Source organism: Helicoverpa zea, chromosome 28 (genome assembly GCF_022581195.2).
Source record: "Helicoverpa zea isolate HzStark_Cry1AcR chromosome 28, ilHelZeax1.1, whole genome shotgun sequence".
NCBI lineage: Eukaryota > Metazoa > Arthropoda > Insecta > Lepidoptera > Noctuidae > Helicoverpa > Helicoverpa zea.
In genome coordinates this window covers 2,038,622-2,062,005 of record NC_061479.1, presented here as the reverse complement: position 1 = coordinate 2,062,005, position 23,384 = coordinate 2,038,622, and the positions used below count along the sequence as shown (strand labels likewise).

The 23,384-nt window shown below is 37.9% G+C and overlaps 1 protein-coding gene across 1 annotated transcript in view; it reads left to right on the top strand.

Annotated features, from left to right (window-relative positions):
- The window catches only part of LOC124643751 (scavenger receptor class B member 1-like), a 34,159-nt gene that overhangs the window by 430 nt on the left and 10,345 nt on the right, over positions 1–23,384 (top strand). Inside the window, exons 2-7 of the mRNA XM_047182816.1 lie at positions 8,605–8,696; positions 9,273–9,436; positions 18,442–18,580; positions 19,871–19,986; positions 20,765–20,864; positions 21,054–21,181. Of these exons, the coding sequence (XP_047038772.1) occupies positions 8,605–8,696; positions 9,273–9,436; positions 18,442–18,580; positions 19,871–19,986; positions 20,765–20,864; positions 21,054–21,181 (739 nt within the window). The remainder of the gene's footprint in view (positions 1–8,604; positions 8,697–9,272; positions 9,437–18,441; positions 18,581–19,870; positions 19,987–20,764; positions 20,865–21,053; positions 21,182–23,384) is intronic.

Here is a 23,384-nt window from a genome sequence, read left to right as displayed (position 1 = left end):
TTCATTAGAGAATGTAATTTACCGATTTGTAACCGACTTCAAAAAGACGGAGGCTCTCATGTTTTATAGTGTGTCTATCCAAAGATGAACCACTATGAGTGTCCGCGTAACAAAAATATTATGCTGATAACCGTATCAAAATTGGTTCAGTCAAACGTGAGATAATCGAGCACAAACATACATACTTACATACAGGTCCAACTGAGAACTTCCTTGTTTAAAAGTCGGTTAAAACTGTCTGGTTACTTGAGAGAAGTATCAAATCATTGAGGAAACTAGATTCAACCAATCAAATAGGTCCAAAACTATTAACGTTACTAATATTCTATATCTATTGTCTTGCTTACTAAAGATACGATTTTAACATGACTTGTATCATATACGGGACTAATGTTAAAATTCTATCTCTAGTAAGCAGGTCAACAGTTTGTATGCACTTTCTAAGTATACATATATTAGACACCAATGACTGCGTTTCGGAGGGCACGTTAAAGTGTAGGTCCTAGCTGTCATTGAACATCCTTGGCAGTCGTTACTGGTAGTCAGAAGCCAGTAAGTCTGACACCAGTCTAACCAAGGGTATTGGGTTCCCCGGGTAACTAGGTTGAGGGGGCCAGATAGGGCAGTCGCTCCTTGTAAAGCACTGGTACCCAGCTACATCCGGTTAGACTGGAAGCCGACCCCAACATAGTTGGGAAAAAGGCTCGGAGGATGATGAGTAAGCAAGTCCACAGATAGATTAAATATTGGAAGTGACCATAACACGAGATATATCTGGTATCGGTCTGTATTACATATGTAAGTGAACCATGAGTAGTTATATTTGACCCTAATTTATTGCCAGCGAGTGTACTTTATTATTATTAAGTCTAAGTGTCCTTATTGGCGATACTATTATACAAAGTAACATTTAAACGTCAAAAGTATACTTACTAAATGGTTCTGCAACTACAAATATATATATTTACTTACTAATAAAATAAAGAGGATACATTTCTTTTGCATCCTGAATGCTCCGAAATTATTTCACTATTGGGAAACTAGACTATTTACTAAACTATATAGGTACCTATATTTTGTCCGAGTGCAGGAATTAGTTTCCACAGGATACAGATGAAACTACGGTAAACAGCTAGTCACAAATAACACTTATTTTAGTGTACTTTTCAACCAAAAAGTTCACAAAATTGGTAACAGCATTATTTGAATTGACATTGAAATTATTGACAAAAAACTCATAGGTACTTAGCTTAATTAGAGATTAGGTGCCCCAGGGTAACTGGGTTGAGGAGGTCAGATAAGCAGTCGCTCCTTGTGGCACATTGGTACTCAGCTGCATTCGGTTAGACCGGAAGCCGACCCCAACATAGTTGGGAAAAGGCTCGGCAGATGACGAATGGTTTAAGAAGACTTCTTGTAATGTGCAAGTCATATTTCTAGTGTAACAATTAAGTTTATTAAAAAAAAAAAACTTAGGAACGGTTACACTAGTTATCGACAAAGTGTCAGTTAGTTATCTGATAGTTAATGCTATCTGCCAGATAAAGACTGCTTATAATTTCTGCCAGATATTGCTAACCGAGAGCTATGAAACCAAAAGTTGTAGTTTATCTATCAGATGAGTTCCTGATAGGATATCGGAGACTTTATCTTTATCAGTATAACCAGTGCAACAGGTCATACCTAAGCATCCTACTAATATTATAAACGCGAAAGTTTGTATGTATGGATGTATGGATGTTTGTTACTCTTTCACGCAAAAACTACTGAATGGATTTTAATGAAACTTTACAATAATATAGCTTATACATCAGAATAACACATAGGCTACAATTTGTAAACATATTGTTCGAAATACTAAACCTGCGCAGACGAAGTCGCGGGCACCAGCTACTAAATAATAAAAGTCCTGGTGGCCTAATGGTTAAAACACCAACCTCTCGAGTATGAGTGTGTAGCTTTTAACCCACGTTAGGCTTAAGGCAAGATATTATACATACCTTCTAAGTATGTTTATCTTGGACACCCATAACTGAATAAAGGTGAAGGAAAAGATCTCGAGAAAACCTGGACTATGAAGTCTGAAATCACCAACCCGCCTCTCTCGCACGTGGTGATTAACGATCAATTCTTCTCCGTGTGAGAGGAGGCCGTAGCACACACGTTGGTCTCATTATCGTCTTATTATAATGAACCCAATATACCTACAACGGTTCTCTCGACGTTTCAGCGCCATTTACATAAACGCAATTTGGCTCCAGTCAAGTTTCATCAAAATCCATCTAATAGTTGTTTGTTTTAGTGAAAGAGTAACAAAGTAACTTAGTAAATAAATAAATAAATAAATAAATAAATAAATAAATAAATAAATAAATAAATAAATAAATAAATAAATAAATAAATAAATAAATAAATAAATAAATAAATAAATAAATAAATAAATAAATAAATAAATAAATAAATAAATAAATAAATAAATAAATATTCGGTAGTAGGAAGTAGGATTAGGTAGGGAGTACGAATAATTATAATAATTATGACAGTTATTAATTTCTGGAATGTCAAATTTAATCGTGTGTTTTATGAACTTGGTTTTATGACAGTATTTTATGGTCAGAAAAGCTTTTCATTTAAGACCTTATACATACTTATTATTTGCAGTAAGTTTTCATATAATCTTTCTCTACTAATATTAGAAAGCTGAAGATTTTGTTATTTTGCTTGCTAAAACGCGCTAATTTCAGGAACTACTCATCATCCTCCGAGCCTTTTTCCTTATCATGTTGGGGTTGGCTTCCAGTCTAACCGGATTCAGCTGAGTACCAGCACTTTACTAGGAGCTACTGCCCTATCCGACCCCCTCAACCCAGTTACCCGGGCAACCCAATACCCCTTGGTTAGACTGGTGTCAGACTTACTGGCTTCTGACTACCCGTAACGACTGCCAAGGATGTTCAATGACAGCCGGGACTATCTCAGGATCTACTGAATTTGTAAAAATCTTTCAGTGTCAGAAAACCCATTTATTTAAGAAAAGCTAAAGCTACTTTTTTCTTGGTGCCTGAAAAAGTTCGCACGGGACGCGGGTAAAACCGCTAGTAATAAATAATGAAGGAGATAAGCAATTATTTCTAACTACAAGCTAATTATATGCAAATGTAAGATAGCGCAGTTGTTATTAACTATCGTAGGTTCGCGGGTTCAAATTCCGTTCGAACAACTCCGATGAAACGTGGTCATCATCATCATCATCAGCCTATCGCAGTCCACTGCTGGACATAGGCCTCTCCAAGTGCACGCCACTGAGATCGATTTTCAGCTTCTAAGACATAAACAGCCTTACTACAAAAACTTAAACATCTGTTGAAAACTTGTCTAAAAACACTGTGACTGCAAAACGGACCTTATTTCAATATCATAATCTGTCATTTTTTAGACAAGTGTTCAACAGACGTTTAAAAGTTTTTGTGGTTCGACGGAAAGAGATTAATTTAGTTACATCTCTTTTTAGCTTAAGAATGATTCACTCATTTTCACTACGACGGTAAAAAGGCAAAAGGGGTCAAGCGCCACATTTTGCGATTTTAACTTTTTTATTGACCCCAACTCCACTATTTTTTCTCTTTCGAATGGTCGTAATATCGTTTTCCTAGCATGAAAAAAGTCACTTGCACCAAAGAATTATTTGTACTGAAGTGCCAAATCGATACTTGCCAAAAGTGCTCAAGCGACACCAACTTTACCTTGCTTGGTTGAAGGACCATTTTGTGTATTACGTTTTTGTATTGCCTTGTCATTTGGCATAATTTTAAAAACAATATTAGAAGTAAATATGTCGTTTGTATCCATTTTTCTTTTATTTGTTTAATAACTATAACGTCGCTTACACCAATAGTAAAAATTTTCAACTAAACATAATTGGCGCTTGGCCCCTTTCTTAAATAATTTTATTTTCGTTACGTTGCATTTGATCCACTAAGCGCGCGCCAGCGCCTGGAGCTTAGGCCAAAATCTAAATATTCCAACATTAAATATTGGTGCTTGACCCCTCGCGAAAGCGATAAACATGGTTAAAACCTGGGGTCAAGCGACATCTATCTTTGAAACTATTGATCTCAGGCTTATTTTGATGTAAAATTATTAAAGAACATTGTATTTTAGTAAACTTTTCTGAAGATTGTGATGTGATTCAATAAAGCAATAAAGAGATATTATTTTTTAAAACTTTCTTTTTACTCTCCTGAACAATATGATCTGTGGTGCTTGACCCCTTTTGCCTTTTACCCGTCGACTACTTACTTGAACTAACTTAACAGATATTTACGCGGTTTTTGTCAATGGATAGTAGATATTTTATGAGGAAAGTTCAGATGTTTAAGTGATTTTTGGACTTATACCACATTACGTTAACAGTTACTGAAATGACTGAACCGATCAGGATGGAATTTGGTATCTATTAGTTTGTTACCATGCCTCGCTAAATCCTAGTCTAGTCCTCTATTTTATAAATGTGCAGAAAGTACTTTCTCGGCACTTATACTAGCATAAATAAAATGACAAAGAACTTATTCCTAAGCGAAATAACATTAACGGTGATTTCAAAATCAAAAAAATCAAAATCAAAAGTCATTTATTCAAAGTAGGCTGAAAATCAGCACTTTTCGAACGTCAAATTTACAAAAGACAGCCCCCAAAACGCCCGCCCTTCACCACTTCCTATGTGTTTTTGCTGGGAAGAAGAAGTGGTGGAACAAACTGCCCAGCAACACAATTCTGTCTGTATGGTTTGAAGAACCGTATACAAATATTTAAATATCACTATACAACATTCATTATTTATTTAATCATGCATAATGTTGACAAACAAAAGAATTAGGTTACTGTGTAATCCGAGCTAAGTATATGCAGAACAGTATTTAATTAGGGTTGCCATCGCTTAACTTGGCAAATAAAACAACCTAAGCACCTTTAAGAGAGGCATTGTGACGAACACAAATGTATCTTCTGGTCTACTCGCTCTACCGTCTTCATCTTCCTAGTCTACTATGTTGGGGGTCGGTTTCCAGTCGAACCAAATGCAGCTGAGTATCAGTGTTTTATAAGGAGCGACTGCCTATCTGACCTCCTCAACCCAGTTACCCGGGCAACCTAATACCCCTTGGTAAGACTTGCTGTCAGACTTTCTGGCTTCTGACTACCCGTAACGACTGCCAAAGATGTTCAATAACAGCCGACATTCGACTAGTTACTTCTATTTTCGAAAATTACCAAGTTTTCGTTTGTTGTGTTCCTCATAACCAGTGAAATTAAGACAGCCCTAATTAAAATGCGTTTACTTATGCTAAACATGATCTTTGACATACCACGTGACGCAGCGATGTCAATAAACTCCAATTACTTTATTTTTGTTACGCTTAGCTATCAAAAACATAATAACTCGCATTTCGAGGAACTTCCTTCCAGTTTTCGGATAAATTAAAGACTATAAAATCAAATTCAAAATCACAAACAGCGCTTCTCGAACGTCAGAATTACAGAATTACATGAGACAGCCTCAAAAGACAGGCACAAAAACAGCCACCCTTCACCACTTCTTATGTGTTGTTACTGGGAAGAAGAAGTGGCGCAACAAAGTCCCCAGCAACACATCTCTGCCTTTCTTATATAAAAAATCTTAGAGATTACAATATCAATACAAAATTATGTCATACGTCATTTACAAGAAACAGCTTTTAAACAGTGAAATAATTTTTCGAATCGGTCCGGTAGCTTCGGAGCCTTTAGAGTACAAAAAAAACAATTTAATGTTTCCTCTCCATTATGCTATTAGTTTTGATGAATAACAATTTCCGCTAATTTAAAGTTATACTTTAGATATAATTATATCATCAACTCCATACGAGTAATATCAATTTCCTATCTCTAGTAATCAAAACAACATATACTTAGATACAATATTGGATCTAACCGTAGGTAAATGAGTTTTCTTGGCGCCGATAAAAACTGTTGCAAATAAAATAATCGTTACAAGCGCCGTTAAATAATAACAAAATTAAACAATATTACTTCCAAACAATAATTATCTACCTAGTATTTTCCCAATTATATTGGGGTCGGCTACCAGTCTAACCGGACGCAGCCGAGTACCAGTGTTTTACAAGGAGCGACTGCCTATCTGACCTCCTCAACCCTGTTACCCGGGCAACCTGATACCCCTTAGTCTGTGTAATTACTTATAAAAACAATATCGTACGACTATTTTTTATCAGCTGAAATGCTGAAGGTCAGAATATATGTAAATAATATGATTTGTATGAAACTTTACTCCGATTTGCTCTTTGGACACTAGATTATAAATTTTTGAAATACTGTTCCGGGTTCTAAAGTAAGCTACAAAAAGATAAAAAATATTAAACAGTAATATTCTACAGTTTTTTTAATCAGTGATTGAGATAAATTTAATACCATTTTATATTGAGAGAAACTGATTTATCAGTTTAACTTTGAAAGTCTAAAAAACTTTTTGATCGGTGCAGCCTGTCTTCTTCTTCCATACTTCTTCATCTGAAGTGGTCTCATCCTGCCAGGGCCGGGGGTCGAGGGCTCATTACCTTAGCCCTGGTACATAAAAGTCTTAAGAAGGAACATGATGGGTTTTAGTCAGCAAGAGTCTGACACTCCCTCACGAGTCATGCTGCAAGAAAAAACAAAATATTATCAAAAACACTATTAAAAAAACTCATATTCGTATAAATCTATTTCGCGCAACCCTGGTAAAAAGAAGCCTATAGCCTTCCTCGATAAATGGACTATCTATTTATCTATGGCTACAAAAAAATATTTTTTAATTAAAACAAGATACCAGTCGCTCCATGGTCAGGCAAGTACCAATGCAACTTTTCTAAGTTTGTATGTACTTTCTAAGTATATCTTAGACACCAATGACTGTGTTTCGGATGGCAAGTTAAACTGTAGGTCCCGGCTGCCATTGAAAATCCTTGGCAGTCATTACGGGTAGTCAGAAGCCAGTAAGTCTGACACCAGTCTAACTAAGGGGTTGCCCGGGTGACAGGGTTGAGGAGGTCAGATAGGCAGTCGCTCCTTGTAAAGCACTGGTACCCAGCTGCATCCGATTAGACTGGAAGCCGACCCCAACATAGTTGGGAAAAGGCTCTTCAGATGATGGTATAAAAGATGATAATTCAATTACAATTAAAGCTCTTGTTTGTGTGTTTTTCGTCTCAGCGATTATTTCATAACAATTAAAAGTCAAGTCCAAAGTCTTAACCTATTTTTTTAAGAATACCTAAATACCAGTTGAATTAATTTGGGTTTCTTAAGTTCACTAAGCTGTTATTTCACGGTATGACTCACATTATAAAAAGCTATTTGATAAACACGGAAATCTACTATCAACCTATAATGGCGTCCACGGTCGATTTCGACCACGGCAGCTGTTCTCATATAAGGAGATCAGCCAGCTGCGCAGGACAGTGCACGAGCATTTGCGCAGACAGAAGTGCACTCACTATTCCTTCCCTCTCATAGCCCGATGGGACGGCAATCCGACACGAACGGAGAGATTCGGAGAGCATGTTAATATCTGCCTATACCTACATTATTATAAAACAAAATCCCTGCCACGTCTGTTTGCGATATACTTAAAAACTTCAAGCGGTTGCCACCAATCAACAGCGTGATTCTCGAGGAGGGTTTTAATATATGGTATTTAAGTTTTTGTATATCCATTTTTCTATTTTTATTTGTTTATTTGTACCTTGAAGGATCTGAAACTACCTATACTGTAGCGCGTGGCGCGCTAGGAACCGGGGATATTTCAATGAAAACATTAAAAAGAACTTTAACTTTGCTTTATTTTTGATTGGGAGCTAAGTGACAACATCCGTATCAAAACTATACTATTTACATCGAATATAAGTATTTAAATAATGGTCCAACCAGTACGTCGATTCCATAAAATTCAGACAACAACTCGCATTTCACTTCGCTATTCACTCTCACTTCACATTCGGTTCAAAACGTTCTAAAAGTCATCTCATACTTTATCTGTCAAAATCTCGAGTTTAATTTAGTTCAACTCGCAAACACGCTCGCAAGAGTAGCGCTAGTGTAGTAACTCACGGCGGATTCAGATGCGAAGTTTAGAGTGAAGTCTTATAGAATCACACTGCAGGAATTAAATAATGAATAAAACCTTAAGACTGAAAAGTTTCTAACTGCCCTACAATACTGAAACGACTTGAGCAACTCTTTCAGTATTACAAAGCTACATTAAGTATCCTCGAGTAACAAAGGCTAATATTCTATTGCATCCGAAAATAAAATGTCAAAGTCAAAGTCAAGTCAAAGTCAAAAACGTTTATTGAAAGTAGGCTAGTTTTTAGCACTTTTACAAAAGGACATCACCCCCAAAACGCCCCCCTTTCACCACTTCCTAGTGTCATGGCTGGGAAGACGAAGTTGTGAGGAACAAACTTCCCAGCAACAGGGCTGTCTGTTACAATTAAATTATAATTAAATACTGGATAAGGTCAGGATGATGATGATGATATTATATTTAATATATTTATTTCTTTGTTTCAGTATTACTATTAATATCTACAACGTTCGTGCTGAGTATGATCGGGACGATATTCTTCTGTTTTACAAATACAATCAACGATGCTATTTTGTCTGTGAGTATGTCTTTATGTAATTTATTTTAGCTTTAAAATATGCTGTCATGAGTTAGTATGTATGAGGATCGAGAGGTAGACCAAAGAGAAGATGGATATAGATTGTCTGAAAGATGACATGAATAATAAGACAGCTACGTCAGTCTAGTATATAGTATATCCGCGGTTAACAGATCAGTGGTCAGAGGGAACTATTTCCCGGACTCGAATTAAAATTAACTTACATTTTATTTTGAGCTATAGATCTGCAAAATTTCATCAAAATCCGTTCAGCCAAAAAGTAATAAACATCCATACAGTCTTTCTATTGGCCCTCATTATAATAGGCTTTTTTCCAACTATGTTGGGGTCGGCTTCCTTTCTAACCAGAATCATCTGTGTACCAGTGTGCCACATGTAGCGACTGCCTATCTGACCTCCTCAACCCAGTAACTTGGGCAACCTAACACCCCTTGTCGGACTATCCAGCTTCTGACTGCCCGTAACGACTGCCAAAGACATTAAAATAATAACCAGGAGCCACCAATTTAACCTACCTTCCGATCATAACAATTAAACTATATTTCTTTCCTACAGAGCATGGTAATCCGCAACAATTCACTGGCGTACAAGATCTGGAGGCGGCCTGATGTTCAGCCGTTGATGAAGGTTTACCTCTTCAACTATACTAATTGGGAACAAGTGAAGGATCGGAAGGAGGAGAAACTGAAAGTTGAGGAGGTCGGGCCTTATGTTTACTCGTGAGTATTTGGATAAAATTAATTGACTCTTTATTAGTTTAAGGCTGTGTATTTCTGTTTAAGGCTATTTCACGCGTTTTCTTCCGCGTCTCCTGGAAAAATTATTTCGGTATAGTAGCCGGCATATAACTTGGCAAGGATTTGGGACCTTCAATAAGTGTGAGCCTGTACATAGTGCACTAAATTATACAAAAAAGTGGTCCCTGTTATTGCTTATGCATTATTCTATGGTTATTGACATTATTTATTGGCGATTATGTCTGCTTGAAAAAAATAGGTTTTCATCTAACGATTCTTGCCAAGTTACGTGCCGGGAACTATACCCGGATAAAACAGCCCGTTTTCAGCGCAGATAGTGTAGCTTCCTAACAGTGAAAGATTTTTTCATTTCAGTTCAGTAGACCCGGAGCCTATTGCAAATAAACAAACAATCAAATCTTTTCTCTTTATTTACTAGTATAGATACGATTAGTGTATACATAAAGATCTCTAAATGTCTGATTAGTTGTGCCATACGTAATGGCGGTTTGAAACATCGCATGAGTCGAAGGACCAATTCTACTGACAAACATAAACGTCAGTTTTCTTAAAACAATTGTTTACTTTGAATTTTTCAAAGTACAATTTTTTAAGTGGACAGGCTAGGGCTGGGGACTATAGACTTTTTGGTGAGTTTTGGGGGAATTGAGAATTTTTTAACAGGTTCATCTAAACGAGCCTTGAATATGGTCCATAAGAAGAAAACAAGGAAATCTCTTTATCTATACATGCGGTTACTAATATTAGAATACTGTAGAGTTTGTTTGTTAGTTTTGAACGGCAATTTCCGAACTGGTCCGATTTAAAAAAAAAACTGTGTTAGATACCGTATTTATTGAGGAAGGCTTTAGTCTTCTTATATATCCAGATGAAAAAAGTACATAGTTATTACTAGGCGCGGGTGAAATCGTTTTGGTGGAAGATAGTAGGTATAGTAGGTATAGTAGGTGCAGTATGTAAAATGGAATATAACTATTAGTATTTCTTAGTATTTCTAACACATTGATAACTACGTAAACAAAGCAAATTAAAACAAAAATCATATGTTCAATATTAGCCTTGAAATACACCATATCGAACGGAAGAGATATCGCAATTTCCCGGGTTCGATGCTTTCCCAGTGTAAAGTCCAAGTAATTGTACCAAGGTTTTTTTCAGGCGTTATTTTCTAAGGTTTTTAAATTATCATTAGTTAACTAAGTAGTAGTTAGTAAGTCGTGGTGGCCTATAGTTCGGCCATTCAGAGAATGCGTTCCTGACACGTCGCGATTGAACTGACGACGTAACTACATTCATTGATTATTGATATAATAATGTTGTTTTAATGCTCCTCAATTGTTAAAACGGTAAACAACCAGCAAAAATATTTTTATCGTAACTGCAACGCCATTGCAAAGTTACGTCGTCAGTTCAATCGCGACGTGTCAGGAACGCATTCTCTGAATGGCCGAACTATAGTGGGTAAAGAACAAACCTCTAGAGTATGAGGGTGTGGGTTCGAAGCGTGGTGATTAATGCTCAATCCTTCTCTGTGTGAGAGGAGACGGCAGCCCAGCAGTGGGATGATAAAAGGCTGTAACAGTAACTGATTAGAGTTACCTATAAAAGCTAGACAACTATAATATTATAAAGCTGAAGAGTATGTTGTATGTTTGAATGCCCTAAACTCATTAAAAACTAAACCGATAGCCCATTTATCGAGGAATATCCAGGTGCGCAAAGTAATTACTATGGAGTGCAGGCGAAACAACGCCTGACATCTAGTTTTTGAAATAAAAGAATGATTCTTTCAAAAAAATAATTGCATAAGTTTTATTTTTTTGTTCTTTCAAAGTCTTTAGATAAACTGAATGTCAATTACTATCTTAAAATATTTTAATTAATATTTAAAGTAATCAATTTATTATAAACAATTTTTTTTTTATCGTCAGACAAGAGAGGTGACTGTATTTTTCGGCTAGACATACTACTATACCTATTTACTTATTAAGATATTCTTTATCTAAAAACAAGCCGTCTTACCACAAAAACTTTTTAACGTCAGTTTAAGACTTGTCTAAAAAAATGACAAATTATGACGTTGACATATGGTTTATTTTGGAGCCACATTTTTTTTAGACAAGTGTAAAACAGTTGCTAAAGTTTTTGTAGTAAGACCATAAAGGTCTTTACCACGCCCATTTTTCAACATTTATTAGTATTAGTATTTTTAAGTCGCGGTGGCCTAGTAAATAAGTTATAATAAATAACCTCGCAAGTATGATTGTGTGGGTTTCATTCCAGGCCAGGCAAGTACCAATGCAACTTTTCTAAGCTTGTTTGTACTTTCTAAGTATATCTTGGACACCAATGACTGTGTTTCGGATGCCACGATAAACTGCAGGTCCCGGCTGTCATTGAACATCTTTGGCAGTCGTTACGGGTAGTCAGAAGCCAGTAAGTCTGACAACCAGTTTTACTAAGGGGTATTGGGTTGCCCGGGTAACTGGGTTGAGGAGGTCAGATAGGCAGTCGCTCCTTGTAGGCAGATGATATGTGTTGATTGGGAAAGACGGGGTCAAGTGCACTAAATGGGGTGAAATCGATCAACGAGATATTATTTTGACCTTTTATTCAAGGTTTTTATTTACTAATGCCCATTTGCATTGACAGCAAACACCCGTTTTTCTTAAAACAACTGTTTACTTTGAATCATCATCCTCCGAGCCTTTTTCCCAACTATGTTGGGGTCGGCTTCCAGTCTAACGGGATTCAGCTGAGTACCAGTGCTTGACAAGGAGCGACTGCCCTATCTGACCTCCTCAACCCAGTTACCGGGACAACAAAATAGCCCTTGGTTAGACTGGTGTCAGACTTACTGGCTTTTGACTACCCGTAACGACTGCCAAGGATATTCAATGACAGCCTTTCTGGTGTATTTAAATAAAAATAATTACCTAAGTACTTTTCAACTTCATCGTGTTTTAACCTATACTTATCTTAAATGCAAGGACCAAAATTCTTAGAAGAAATAACAAAATATTGTGCAATAGATACATTCCGCATGACGCAGCTTAAATTAGACAAAAAATAAAATTTTCCGTTAACTAGGTATACACAGATACTACCTGTCTCTATTTCAGAAACAAGTTCAAGAAATGCAAATCATGATTTTAAAAATCACTGCAAACTATCTTAATTGTTGTTAATTGAATAAGGTACCTAAAAGCGAGCAGCCCGGGATTACGTGCATACTAACTAGTATCGAATGGTGGGAATTACTTCTCGTACCGAGGTAAAAAGTAATATACAATATGTAACTTAATTAACGCACATCCTGAAATTAGTTTGTTCAGAACCGTTTACTGAATCGATTTAAATCATTTTTAATATAGGTAATTTTTTATCCCAAAAATAATTAAAACTACGGAAATTATTGTCATATTAACCCTGTACAGTCAAAACAAATTCAAATAGACCGTAACTCAAAGTAATAAGACTTCGTGTATGGTCGGCTTTTTCCGTAGTTTCGTTATGTTGTGTCGAGTCGAGCGGCGCGCGGCGCGATATTTGCGTGCGTAGTAGTATGACCAAAAAGTTCTCCAAGAATTGGTATAACTAATTTAGTAAATAACAATGCATATACATGTTAAATTAAAAATTCAGTGTATGTATTATGATTATAACATAATATTCTAATTGGGGTGTTTGAGGGTATGCGTTAATTACGTTACATGTTGTGTATAGGCCTTTTTCGGTAAAAGGCTTTTAAGCACTAAAATATTTTTTCAAATTGGTCCTTTAGTGTCACAGATTTTAGGGAGTTCAACCAAACGAAGAGTTTGTTTATAATATTACTACCCACCCCGGCTTCGCACGGTAACAGTATTTCTAGACAATTTAATGGATGTTTTTATACACATTAAACCTTCGTCTTGAAACACTATCTGATAAAAAAAAACCGCATAAAAATCGGTTGCGTAGTTTTAAAGATTTAGGCGCACAAAGGGACAAAGGGACATAGGGAGAGAGAAAGCGACTTTGTTTTATACTATGTAGTGATACTGAAAATTAAACCGCATCACTCCTTAAAAAGCACATGAAAACCAGCTCAGCAGTTTCCAAGTTGATCGCGAGACAGACAAACGTGGCGTAGCTTTGTTTTATAATATCTACTATATTATTGACAATGTATGTGATCTCCAATCACGCATACATTACATGTTTCGTCTCGTTTCGATAAGAGTTAGAGATAAAGTATTTTTTTTACAAGAATCACGCCATTAAGTTTAATTTGTTGGCAAACATTGATTGGCAATGTCTTGACAGTTAGTAGCTTTTTTTTTATCAATGGCAAAAATTATCAAATGACCCCTCCCGCTGTAAGTTAGCAGCGGTGAGGGAGTGCCAGACTCTCACTGACTAAAAACCGTCGTGTTCCGTCGTAGGCCTTTTATGTACTAGGGCCGCGGTAACTCTTTTGAACATAATCCCGCAGCTCCGGCAGGCCTTGGCCTCACTGAGCCCTCTTGGGAGACAGTTAGTAGCTTAACTGTAAGTTGCACCATTTAACTATAACGATAACCGAACCATTATCAGTTGTTAAATCGCCGATGTGACCAATGGGCGGCAAGTATACGGCTGGTTATGGTTTGGTTATCGTTATAGTTAAATGGTGCAAGTCACCGTTAAAGTTGGGGGAATGCTTCTGTCAATGTGACAATGTCATTGGCTGCTTAGTGGTTTAAAACTGGTCTCTCAAGTATGAGCATGAGGCCCTCATGATGAGGGTTCGGTTCCAGGTCAGGCAAGCACCAATGGAACATTGGAACATTTCTAAGTTATATGAACTTTCTAAGTATACCTTGAACACCAATGACTGAGTAAGGGTGAAAGAAAACATCTTGAGGAGGTATGATCGGCCTTTTTTATCGTCCCACTGCTGGGCTGCGGCCTCCTCTCACACGGAGAAGGATTGTGCATTAATCACCACGTGCGATAGATGCGGATTGCTGATTTGTTTGTGATGCATGTTTTTTTAACACGCTTATATTAGCTTTTTTGTAACTATGTATGTAAGAAATTCTTGGAATCTTAATTTGACCCATTTCCGGTCTCTGAATTCTGATGACAATACGTTCCTAGCGTGTTTTTTTTTAAGTTTTTTAAACCTTTATTATTTTCACTATTTTTTCTTTAATGTCCAAGTTATTGTCTTTCTGTTACTTGTTCATATTTATATTTTATTTAATTTTTTTTTGACTTTATCTTATTCATTGGAGGTCTATCAATCATATTCTTGTAAATAACTGTATTTTCTTTCTCTTTTTCGTACTTAGCCTGATAAAAAGTGAATGTATAATATATGAAAGCACGCGTATAGTTAATTGACCCAATAAACATTCGATACGCATAATGTAATGTTTTCATTCATAAATAAGAGATTCTATTATCTACTAGTTAGTGAACAAAGTCTACAATTGTTGCTAGTTTTGCATTTAATTCTAATTACTTTCATCATAATTAATGTTACGTCACTTCAGTATAAAGGATTTTCTAAATACATCATTATCATACAGACAAAGATTGAATATTTTATCATCGTCGTCATCATCATCTCAGCCATAGGACGTCCACTGCTGAACATAGGCCTCCCCCTTAGATCTCCACAGATACCTGTTGGAGGCGACCTACATCCAGCGTCGACGGCGACCTTTATAAGGACGTCCTACGCTGCGCTTGCTAGTCATATTTTATGGTGAGCGTTAATCACCACGCTTGCTCAATCCGGATTGGCGATTTCAGACTTTAAAGTTCAGATTTCCTTGAGATGTTTTCTTTCACCTTTACTCAGTTATTGTTGTCCAGGGTATATTTAGAAATTGCATACAACCTATGTATATTATTCTCTGACTTGGAATCGAATCCACACTCGTACTTGAGAGACTAGGGCCACTACATTTCCAAATTCTTTAGTGTCATTTTTGTTCATAAAACTCATCATCTGCCTAGTCTTTTGACAACTATTTTGGGGTCGGCTTCCAGTCTAACTAGATGCAGATGAGTACCAGTGTGCCTATCTGACCTCCTCAACTCAGTTACCTGGGGAACCCAATACCTCATAAATATCCATAAATCGGAAAGGGAGTTATTTAATGGGATTAAGGCAAAGTAAGGTCAAGGAAAACATCTTGAGGAAACCTGGACTATAAAGTCTGAAATCAGCAACCCGCATTGAGCAAGCATGGTTATTAACGCTCAATCCTTCTCCGTGTGAGAGGAGGCCGCAGCCCAGCAGTGGGACGATAAAAAGGCAGAAGATGATATGATGATGAGGCTGGACCGATGATGGGTTTTAAGGCTTCATTTTTGCAACACTTGGTAAACAATACGCATACCTACGTATTAGGTAAGGTGCACGTCATTACGTCAATTTTAAAGTCTGTCCTAGGTAAAGCGTCAGTGTCTAGTCTGGTGACGTCACGAATTCAAAGTATAAACTACATGATAACACAAATTACTGGATGTAAACATTATACCTAGTTATCTGTCTAGATGGTAATTAAGCTTAACGTGTCTTCCGTGTTTCGCAAGGCACGTTAAATTGGTGGGTATTGGCTGTCATTTGGACATCTTTGGCAGTCGTTACGGGTTGTCAGAAGTCTGAAAGCTTGACAACCAGTCTTACCAAGGGGTATTGGATTGCCCGGGAAACTAGGTGTAGGAGATCGGTCTTTCTAAAACACAGCTACTCAGCTGCATCAGGTTAAAGTGGAGGTCAAACTGAATATATGAAAAATGCAAGGATACTCACGTTTTTAATTAAGACTGGGTTAAACAGAAATCAATTAGTTTTTATGATAATAATTGGAACTCCTTTCGACTATAGTTATTAAGACTGCAAAAATATAACAGCCTTACTTAGAAACGTGAATTAAATAATAAGTAATACTTAAGGGCTGTTTAAGAAAATTCTTACTTATAAACGTTGCTTAAGCACGTCTTAACTAACAGGCAGTTATTTTTTAATTCACGTTTATAAGTAAGGCTGTAGAAGAAGCCTAGTAAGGCATATTTTAGACGAGTATTTATATCGTGCGGTTGTTTTTTTTTAAATTTAGCCATCAGAGATACATATAGACATAGAACCACCCTGAGACATACATACATACATACATTCAATTGGTAATAGGGCATTACTTACTTTTAAACGCCGCGTAAACCTTGCGTTTTTAGCAAAAGATTCTCATATCTTGGTATACGCGCGTATAAAACGCTAGTCTGAAACAATTCTTATAATCAATAAATTCGGCCTCCCGCCACGCAATATACCCCCACAGATGATCAAATTTATGGCTGCTATAACAAACATTATATTCGGCAGTCTATTATCTCCAATAACACTCGAAATAACGATATATTGGTTATTTTTAGTACGTACTAAGGATAGGTACTCCCTAAATATATAAAGCGACTTTTTTGTGGAGTGCAGAAATGGTGAACCTTCAGTGGCTTATGTACCAATCACAAATCAACTGCCTCGTTGGTCTAGTTGTCGCAAGTGTGGCTGCTGAGCACGAGGTCTCGGGTTCGATTCCCGAGTCGGGCCGAAATCGCTTTGTGGGTTTTAGAAGACTCACAAAGCAGCCCGAAGCCTGGAAGTTGGTGATTGATTCACCCGTGCATCGGAGAGCACGTAAATGTCGGTCCTGCGCCTGATCTCTTTCCGGTCGTGTCGGATTGCCGTCCCATCGGGCTATGAGAGTGAAGGAATAGGGAGTGCACCTGTGTCTGCGCAAATGCTTGTGCACTATAATATGTCCTGCGCAGTTGGCTAATCTCCTTACATGAGAACAGCCGCCGTAGCCGATAATCGGCTAGGAGGACATCATCATCATCATCATGTACCAATCATCATCCTCCGAGCCTTTTCCCAATCATGTTGGGGTCGGCTTCCAGTCTAACCGGATTCAGCTGAGTACCAGTACTTTACAAGAAGCGACTGCCTATCTGACCTCCTCAACCCAGTTTCCCGGGCAACCCGATACCCCTTGGTTAGACTGGTGTCAGACTTACTGGCTTCTGACTACCCGTAACGACTGCCAAGGATGTTCAATGACAGCCGGGACATACAGTTTAACGTGCCATCCGAAACACAGCCAATGGTGTCTAAGATATACTTAGAAAGTACATACAAACTTAGAAAAAAATGCAACTGCATTGGTACTTGCCTGACCTGGGATGGAACCCGCGCCCTCATACTTGAGAGGTTGGTCCTTTAACTAGGCCACCACGACTTTTTCTTGGCCTTTTTTTTGGCTTATGTACCAAATTCTTAAAAAATATGTAAATAAGCTGCCCTACTGGTTTGTATGTATGTACATGAAACCGTTTTGGATCGGAGCGGCAGCAGCACGTGCAGTCGCCCTCAGATGTCGACCGATTTCATGCAGTCGTTGCAAGTGCGGTCGGCAGTTGTAGTCGGCAGATAGCAACCAACACCTTTATTCCTAAAATCTGCAATATAAGAACGTTTCTCGAATCTTCGTGAATCTTTATTTCTATCCTCTGTAGTCTCTATTTTATTCAGATACAAGAAGAAGGTTCCGGGACTTAGGTTCATTAACTACTTATTTATACATCATTTTAATTGTAATGACTTTGGATACAAAATAATAAGGTACCTGAATTATTTATCTACATGCCACCATGAGCACGCGACCTTTTGATTTGCAACCCCTGTCATTGTTATTGGGTTGCCCGGGTTGAGGGGGTCAGGTTAGGGCACTCGCTCCTTGTAAAGCACTGGTACTCAGCTGCAGCCGGTTAGACTGGAAGCCGACCCCAACATAATTGGGAAAAAGGCTCGGAGGATGATGTCCTAGGGACTTTTGAAAACGGTCTCTTTATAAGGAACCATTTAGCTCCGTTTCAGCTTTACGGATTTTTCTATTTAACACCAAACATTTTTATTTTTCTTGTTTCAGACAACAGTTAGAGCGAGTGAACATACAATTCAACGGGGACAAACTAAGTTTTCAAGAGAGAAATCATTTTCAATTCTTAGCTGATAAGAGTAATGGCGCGCATTTTGACCGAGTTGTTGTGCCAAACCTGCCTTTATTGGTAAGTTTTAGTCTTTATTTGCCTAGTCTTTCTAGATCCCGCCGGGGCTGCGGGACTGTTCGAAAGAGTTACCGCGGCCCTGGTACATAAAAGGCCTACGACGGAACATGGTGGATTTTTAGTCAGTAAAAGTCCGACACTCCCTCACCGCTGCTAACCCACAGCGGGAGGGGTCATTGGATGATTTTTGCCATCATTAAAAAAAAAGTATTCTTTCTAGATGGATGCTATTAAATGACCCCTCCCGCTGTGGGTGCAGCGTGAGGGAGTGTTAGACTCTTACTGACTAACACCCACCATGTTCCTTCTAAAGCTATTTGTGTACCAGGGTCGATACTAGAACGTTTTTGGAATACTCTTGCAACCTCAGTAACTCGGGCAACCCGATACCCCTTGGTGTCTAACCAAGGGGTATATGCAGCTGAGTAGGTACCAGTGCTTTACAAGAAGCGACTGCCTGTCTGACCCCCTCAACCTAGTTACCCGGGCAACCCAACACACCTTGGTTGGCGTCAGACTTACTGGCTTCTGACTACCCGTAACGACTGCCAAAGATGTTCAAATGACAGGTTTTAAGTAACAAGGATAATTTATTCTAGATATTGTGTACTCACTTATATACTTATTGTAATTTTTACTGAGCAATATATAGCCTATCTTATCAGCTGCGTTGTTCGCGAAAATAACACACGATATGAAAGTTTTTATTACATAAAAAACACTACTAATTTCACGCTGTCTTACCCACGTCCTGGTGGTCGAGAAACGAAACTTCATCGAAATCGGTTCGGCCATTTTACATGCAAAAATAATGTTACACCCCCGTGTTTGGGAGGGCACGTGTCGCCGGCGTCCCCGAATGCTACTCAGTAGCAGTCGTTGTTACAATTCCACGTCAAAGGCCGTCAGGCGGATTTGAGAAAACTCTGACACTAGGACTTGTTAGGTGATTAAACCCGCAGCTCACTCGATAAGAAGGTCTATACTTCTACAGGACAGGATAATTGTAAATGACAAATTTTCTAAAAAAATAATTTGCCAAGTTGCTAAGACTAGTTGTCAGACTTAATGGCTCCTGACTACTCGTTACGACTGCCAAAGATGTTCAAATGGCAGCCGGGACCTACAGTTTATCGAGCCTTCCGAAACATGGAAGATCTCGTTATGACAAGATGGGCACCACGGACCGACCGTACCAAGCGTTGCTTAACCTTATGATCGACCGATTCACGTGGCTTTGTAGTTCTGTAATTTCCCTATATTTTTGTAAACGCTAAACTTCTGTTTCAGGGTGTAATCTCGAAAGCCGTGAGCATGGATTTAAGTAGTTTCGCTCAGATTACTCTGAGTTCTGCCATGAACTGGGCCAATCATCCTGAGGCCTTCCTGACGCTTCCGGTGCACAGGTGAGACCTTTCTAGGAGTTTTCCATAGACTTCGAGTATGAGCACACTGCAAACTTTTAGTCGGCCGCTTTGGAAACCTAGTCAATAACTACATGTACCCGTTCGTTTTCAAGAGCTTTCTTATACATGATCCTCATTCCTTCACATTACATGATGCCTGATCATGATACACTTACTATTTTATTTACCCAAGAATTTTGGAGTGGAGCTAGATACTTCTAGCTTCTAGTATCTACTTGTAACTGCCTCGTTGGTCTAGTGGTTGCAAGTGTGGCTGCTGTGCTCGAGGTCTCGGGTTCGATTCCCGGGTCGGGCCGAAATCGTTTTGTGGGTTTTCTTAAACTTTCACAAAGCAGCCCAATTGATTCACCCGTGCATCGGAGAGCACTAAATGTCGGTCCTGCGCCTGATCTCTTTCCAGTCGTGTCGGATTGCCGTCCCATCGGGTTATGAGAGTGAAGGAATAGGGAGTGCACCTGTGTCTGCGCAAATGCTCGAGCACTATAATATGTCCTGCGCAGCTGGCTGATCTCCTTAAATGAGAACAGCCACCGTGGCCGTAATCGGCCGTCGACGCCATTATGTATTTGCTAGAATATACATTTTTCTATGGCCTATACTTTTCTGTGGTTGGAGCAATGGTCATCGAGCTGCATTGTCATACTGATGGTCCCGACTTTCCCAACTAAGTTAGGGTCGGCTCCCAGTCTAACCGCACGCAGCTGAGAACCAGTGTGCCACATGGAGCTATTAATATAAAGTGTTTGTTTTTATCCAGGTTCCTTTGGGGGTACGACGACAGCATAATAGACACTGCGAAACCCGTCCTAAGTCTTGGAGGGCAGCTAAAGTTCGAGAAGTTTGGTCTTCTTGTTACGGTAAGTTTATTTTATTACTTCTTAGTTACCAACAGTGGGTTTATCAGTTTTATGAGGGAATTACTTTACGGACAGGTACGTCGGTTCTATAAAATTCAGACAACAACTCGCATTTTAGTTTTCGTTTCGAAACTTTTAGGATACAAATAAACAAGCAGAAATCCTCATTATGATATTTATTTATTTCAGAAAAACGGCACCGTATCTGAACGTTTTACAATCAACACTGGAGAGAATGATAAAGACAGGATGAATATCATCGAGGAATTTGATGGCCACGATCACCTCTCATTTTGGGGTAGCACGGAATGCAATAGGTAAGCTTTAAACAACACAAAATCAATTATATTTTGGCTGCGAAACAGGGGCCCGATTCTCCTAAGTTAACAATGACAAAATTGAATAGAAATTGAATCGCAGTGGCAGTTTTAACCATATCGGACATTCTGCTACTAATATGACCAATCTACTATTATTCCAACGACTTGAACCCATGTTACTTAGTGAACTAATTCGCGTACATGGATAAAAGATGTTCCTTAGTTCTCAGGCTTTAAACTTTTGTTTTGGCGTGAAATTACGACAGACAAACAGATTTATCTTCGTTTTTTTAATTTTAGTACAGGATTAAAAAAATATAAAACAAGAATCTTCGTTGGTAAAAAATAGTTTTTTTTTCAATCATCTCAAAAAAAGTCAAAAGTCAAATCATTTATTTCACTTAGGCTTTCACAAGCACTTATGAACGTCAAAAAATATAAATAAAGTTGATTCTAGTTGATTCTAGTTGCCCATTCCAAAAGTAGCTTCCTATGGAGAAGAACGGGCAAGAAACTCCATGGTTACTCTTTTTAAAAATAATAGGTATTACAGTTTGTATGTATTGATACATACTATAATAACATGCGAAGATCATGTAGAATCACAATAGACAAAGGATATGAGAATAAATAATAATAAAAAAAGGTTAAAATGCTACATGGTGTTCACATTTACAAATCAGTTTATATTTTTGTACAAAGTTACAAACAAACAATCAAAAGAATAACACAATCTTACTAGCGGGTGTAATTTTAAATTCGCAATAATTTGATACTGTCAGTGCGTCCTATGGAGCAGGACCAGCATGTTTCCAAGCATTTTTATCTTGAATATAATCTTCTAATTTATAATAAGCGTTTTTACAAAGTGTGGCTTTTATATGAGTTTTAAACCGCATGTCATTTAGTTCCAGAATGTTGTCTGGTATTTTATTATAACATTTGACACAATATCCCATGAAAGATGTATGTACTTTAGATAGTCTAAACTGCGGGATGGCTATTTTATTTTTATTTCGAGTGTTATAATTATGTCTATCACATATTTTATCAAATAAATGTAGGTTTTTCCTAACATACATGATATTTTCATATATAAATTGGCAAGGCACGGTCATAATATTAATGTTTTTAAACAGTTCCCTAAGAGATTCACGACCACGTAAGTTGTACATAGCTCTGACAGCTCGCTTTTGTAAGATAAATATGCATTCAATGTCAGCAGCTCGTCCCCACAGCAGAATGCCGTACGACATGATGCTGTGGAAGTAACTAAAATATACCAGTCTAGCTGTTTCTACGTCCGCTAGCTGCCTCATCTTTCTAATAGCATAGGCGGCCGAGCTAAGACGACCCGCAAGAGATGTTATGTGGGGTCCCCATTGTAGTTTTTTGTCAAGAGTGATTCCCAGGAAAACTGTCTGATTTATAAATTCTAGTTTTTGACTATTGAGTATTATGTCACATTCACTACTTTTTACATTTGGCAATGAAAATCGAATGCATTTTGTTTTTTTTTCATTAAGGGCCAAGTTATTTGCGTTGAACCAATTTTGAACCTGGGTAATGGAATTGTTTACGTCGTCTAGGTTACGTCTACGCCGATCAATGTTAAAAATAAGAGAGGTATCATCGGCAAACAACACCATCCTAGGTTGATTATCAAATAGATAGGGCAAATCATTAATATAAACTAAAAAGAGGAACGGACCTAATATGGAACCTTGTGGTACGCCCATTGCCATCATTGAGCCCAGTGAATTTACGCCGTTTACTTGAACTTTAAGTTGCCGATCGTTTAGATACGATTTTAATAACTGGAGGGATGTATCTTTGATTCCGTAATGCTCTAGCTTCTGCAAAAGCGTTTCGTGATTTACACAGTCAAACGCTTTTGAGAGATCGCAGAAAATTCCAATGGAGTCTTCAGCTTCCTCCCAAGCCCTAAAGATGTGCTTGATCAAAGTTACACCAGCATCGGTTGTACAGCGACCTTTGGTGAAACCGTATTGTTCGTTATGAAAAATGAAGTTTTTATTGAAATGGCGCAACATTTGTGCAAGCATCAACTTTTCGAATACCTTGCTGAGAACCGGTAAAACAGAAACGGGTCTATAGTTGTTTGATTCTTTGCTATTTCCCGATTTAAATAAAGGTACTACTTTACTGTGTTTCATTAGATCAGGAAACACGCCTTGGT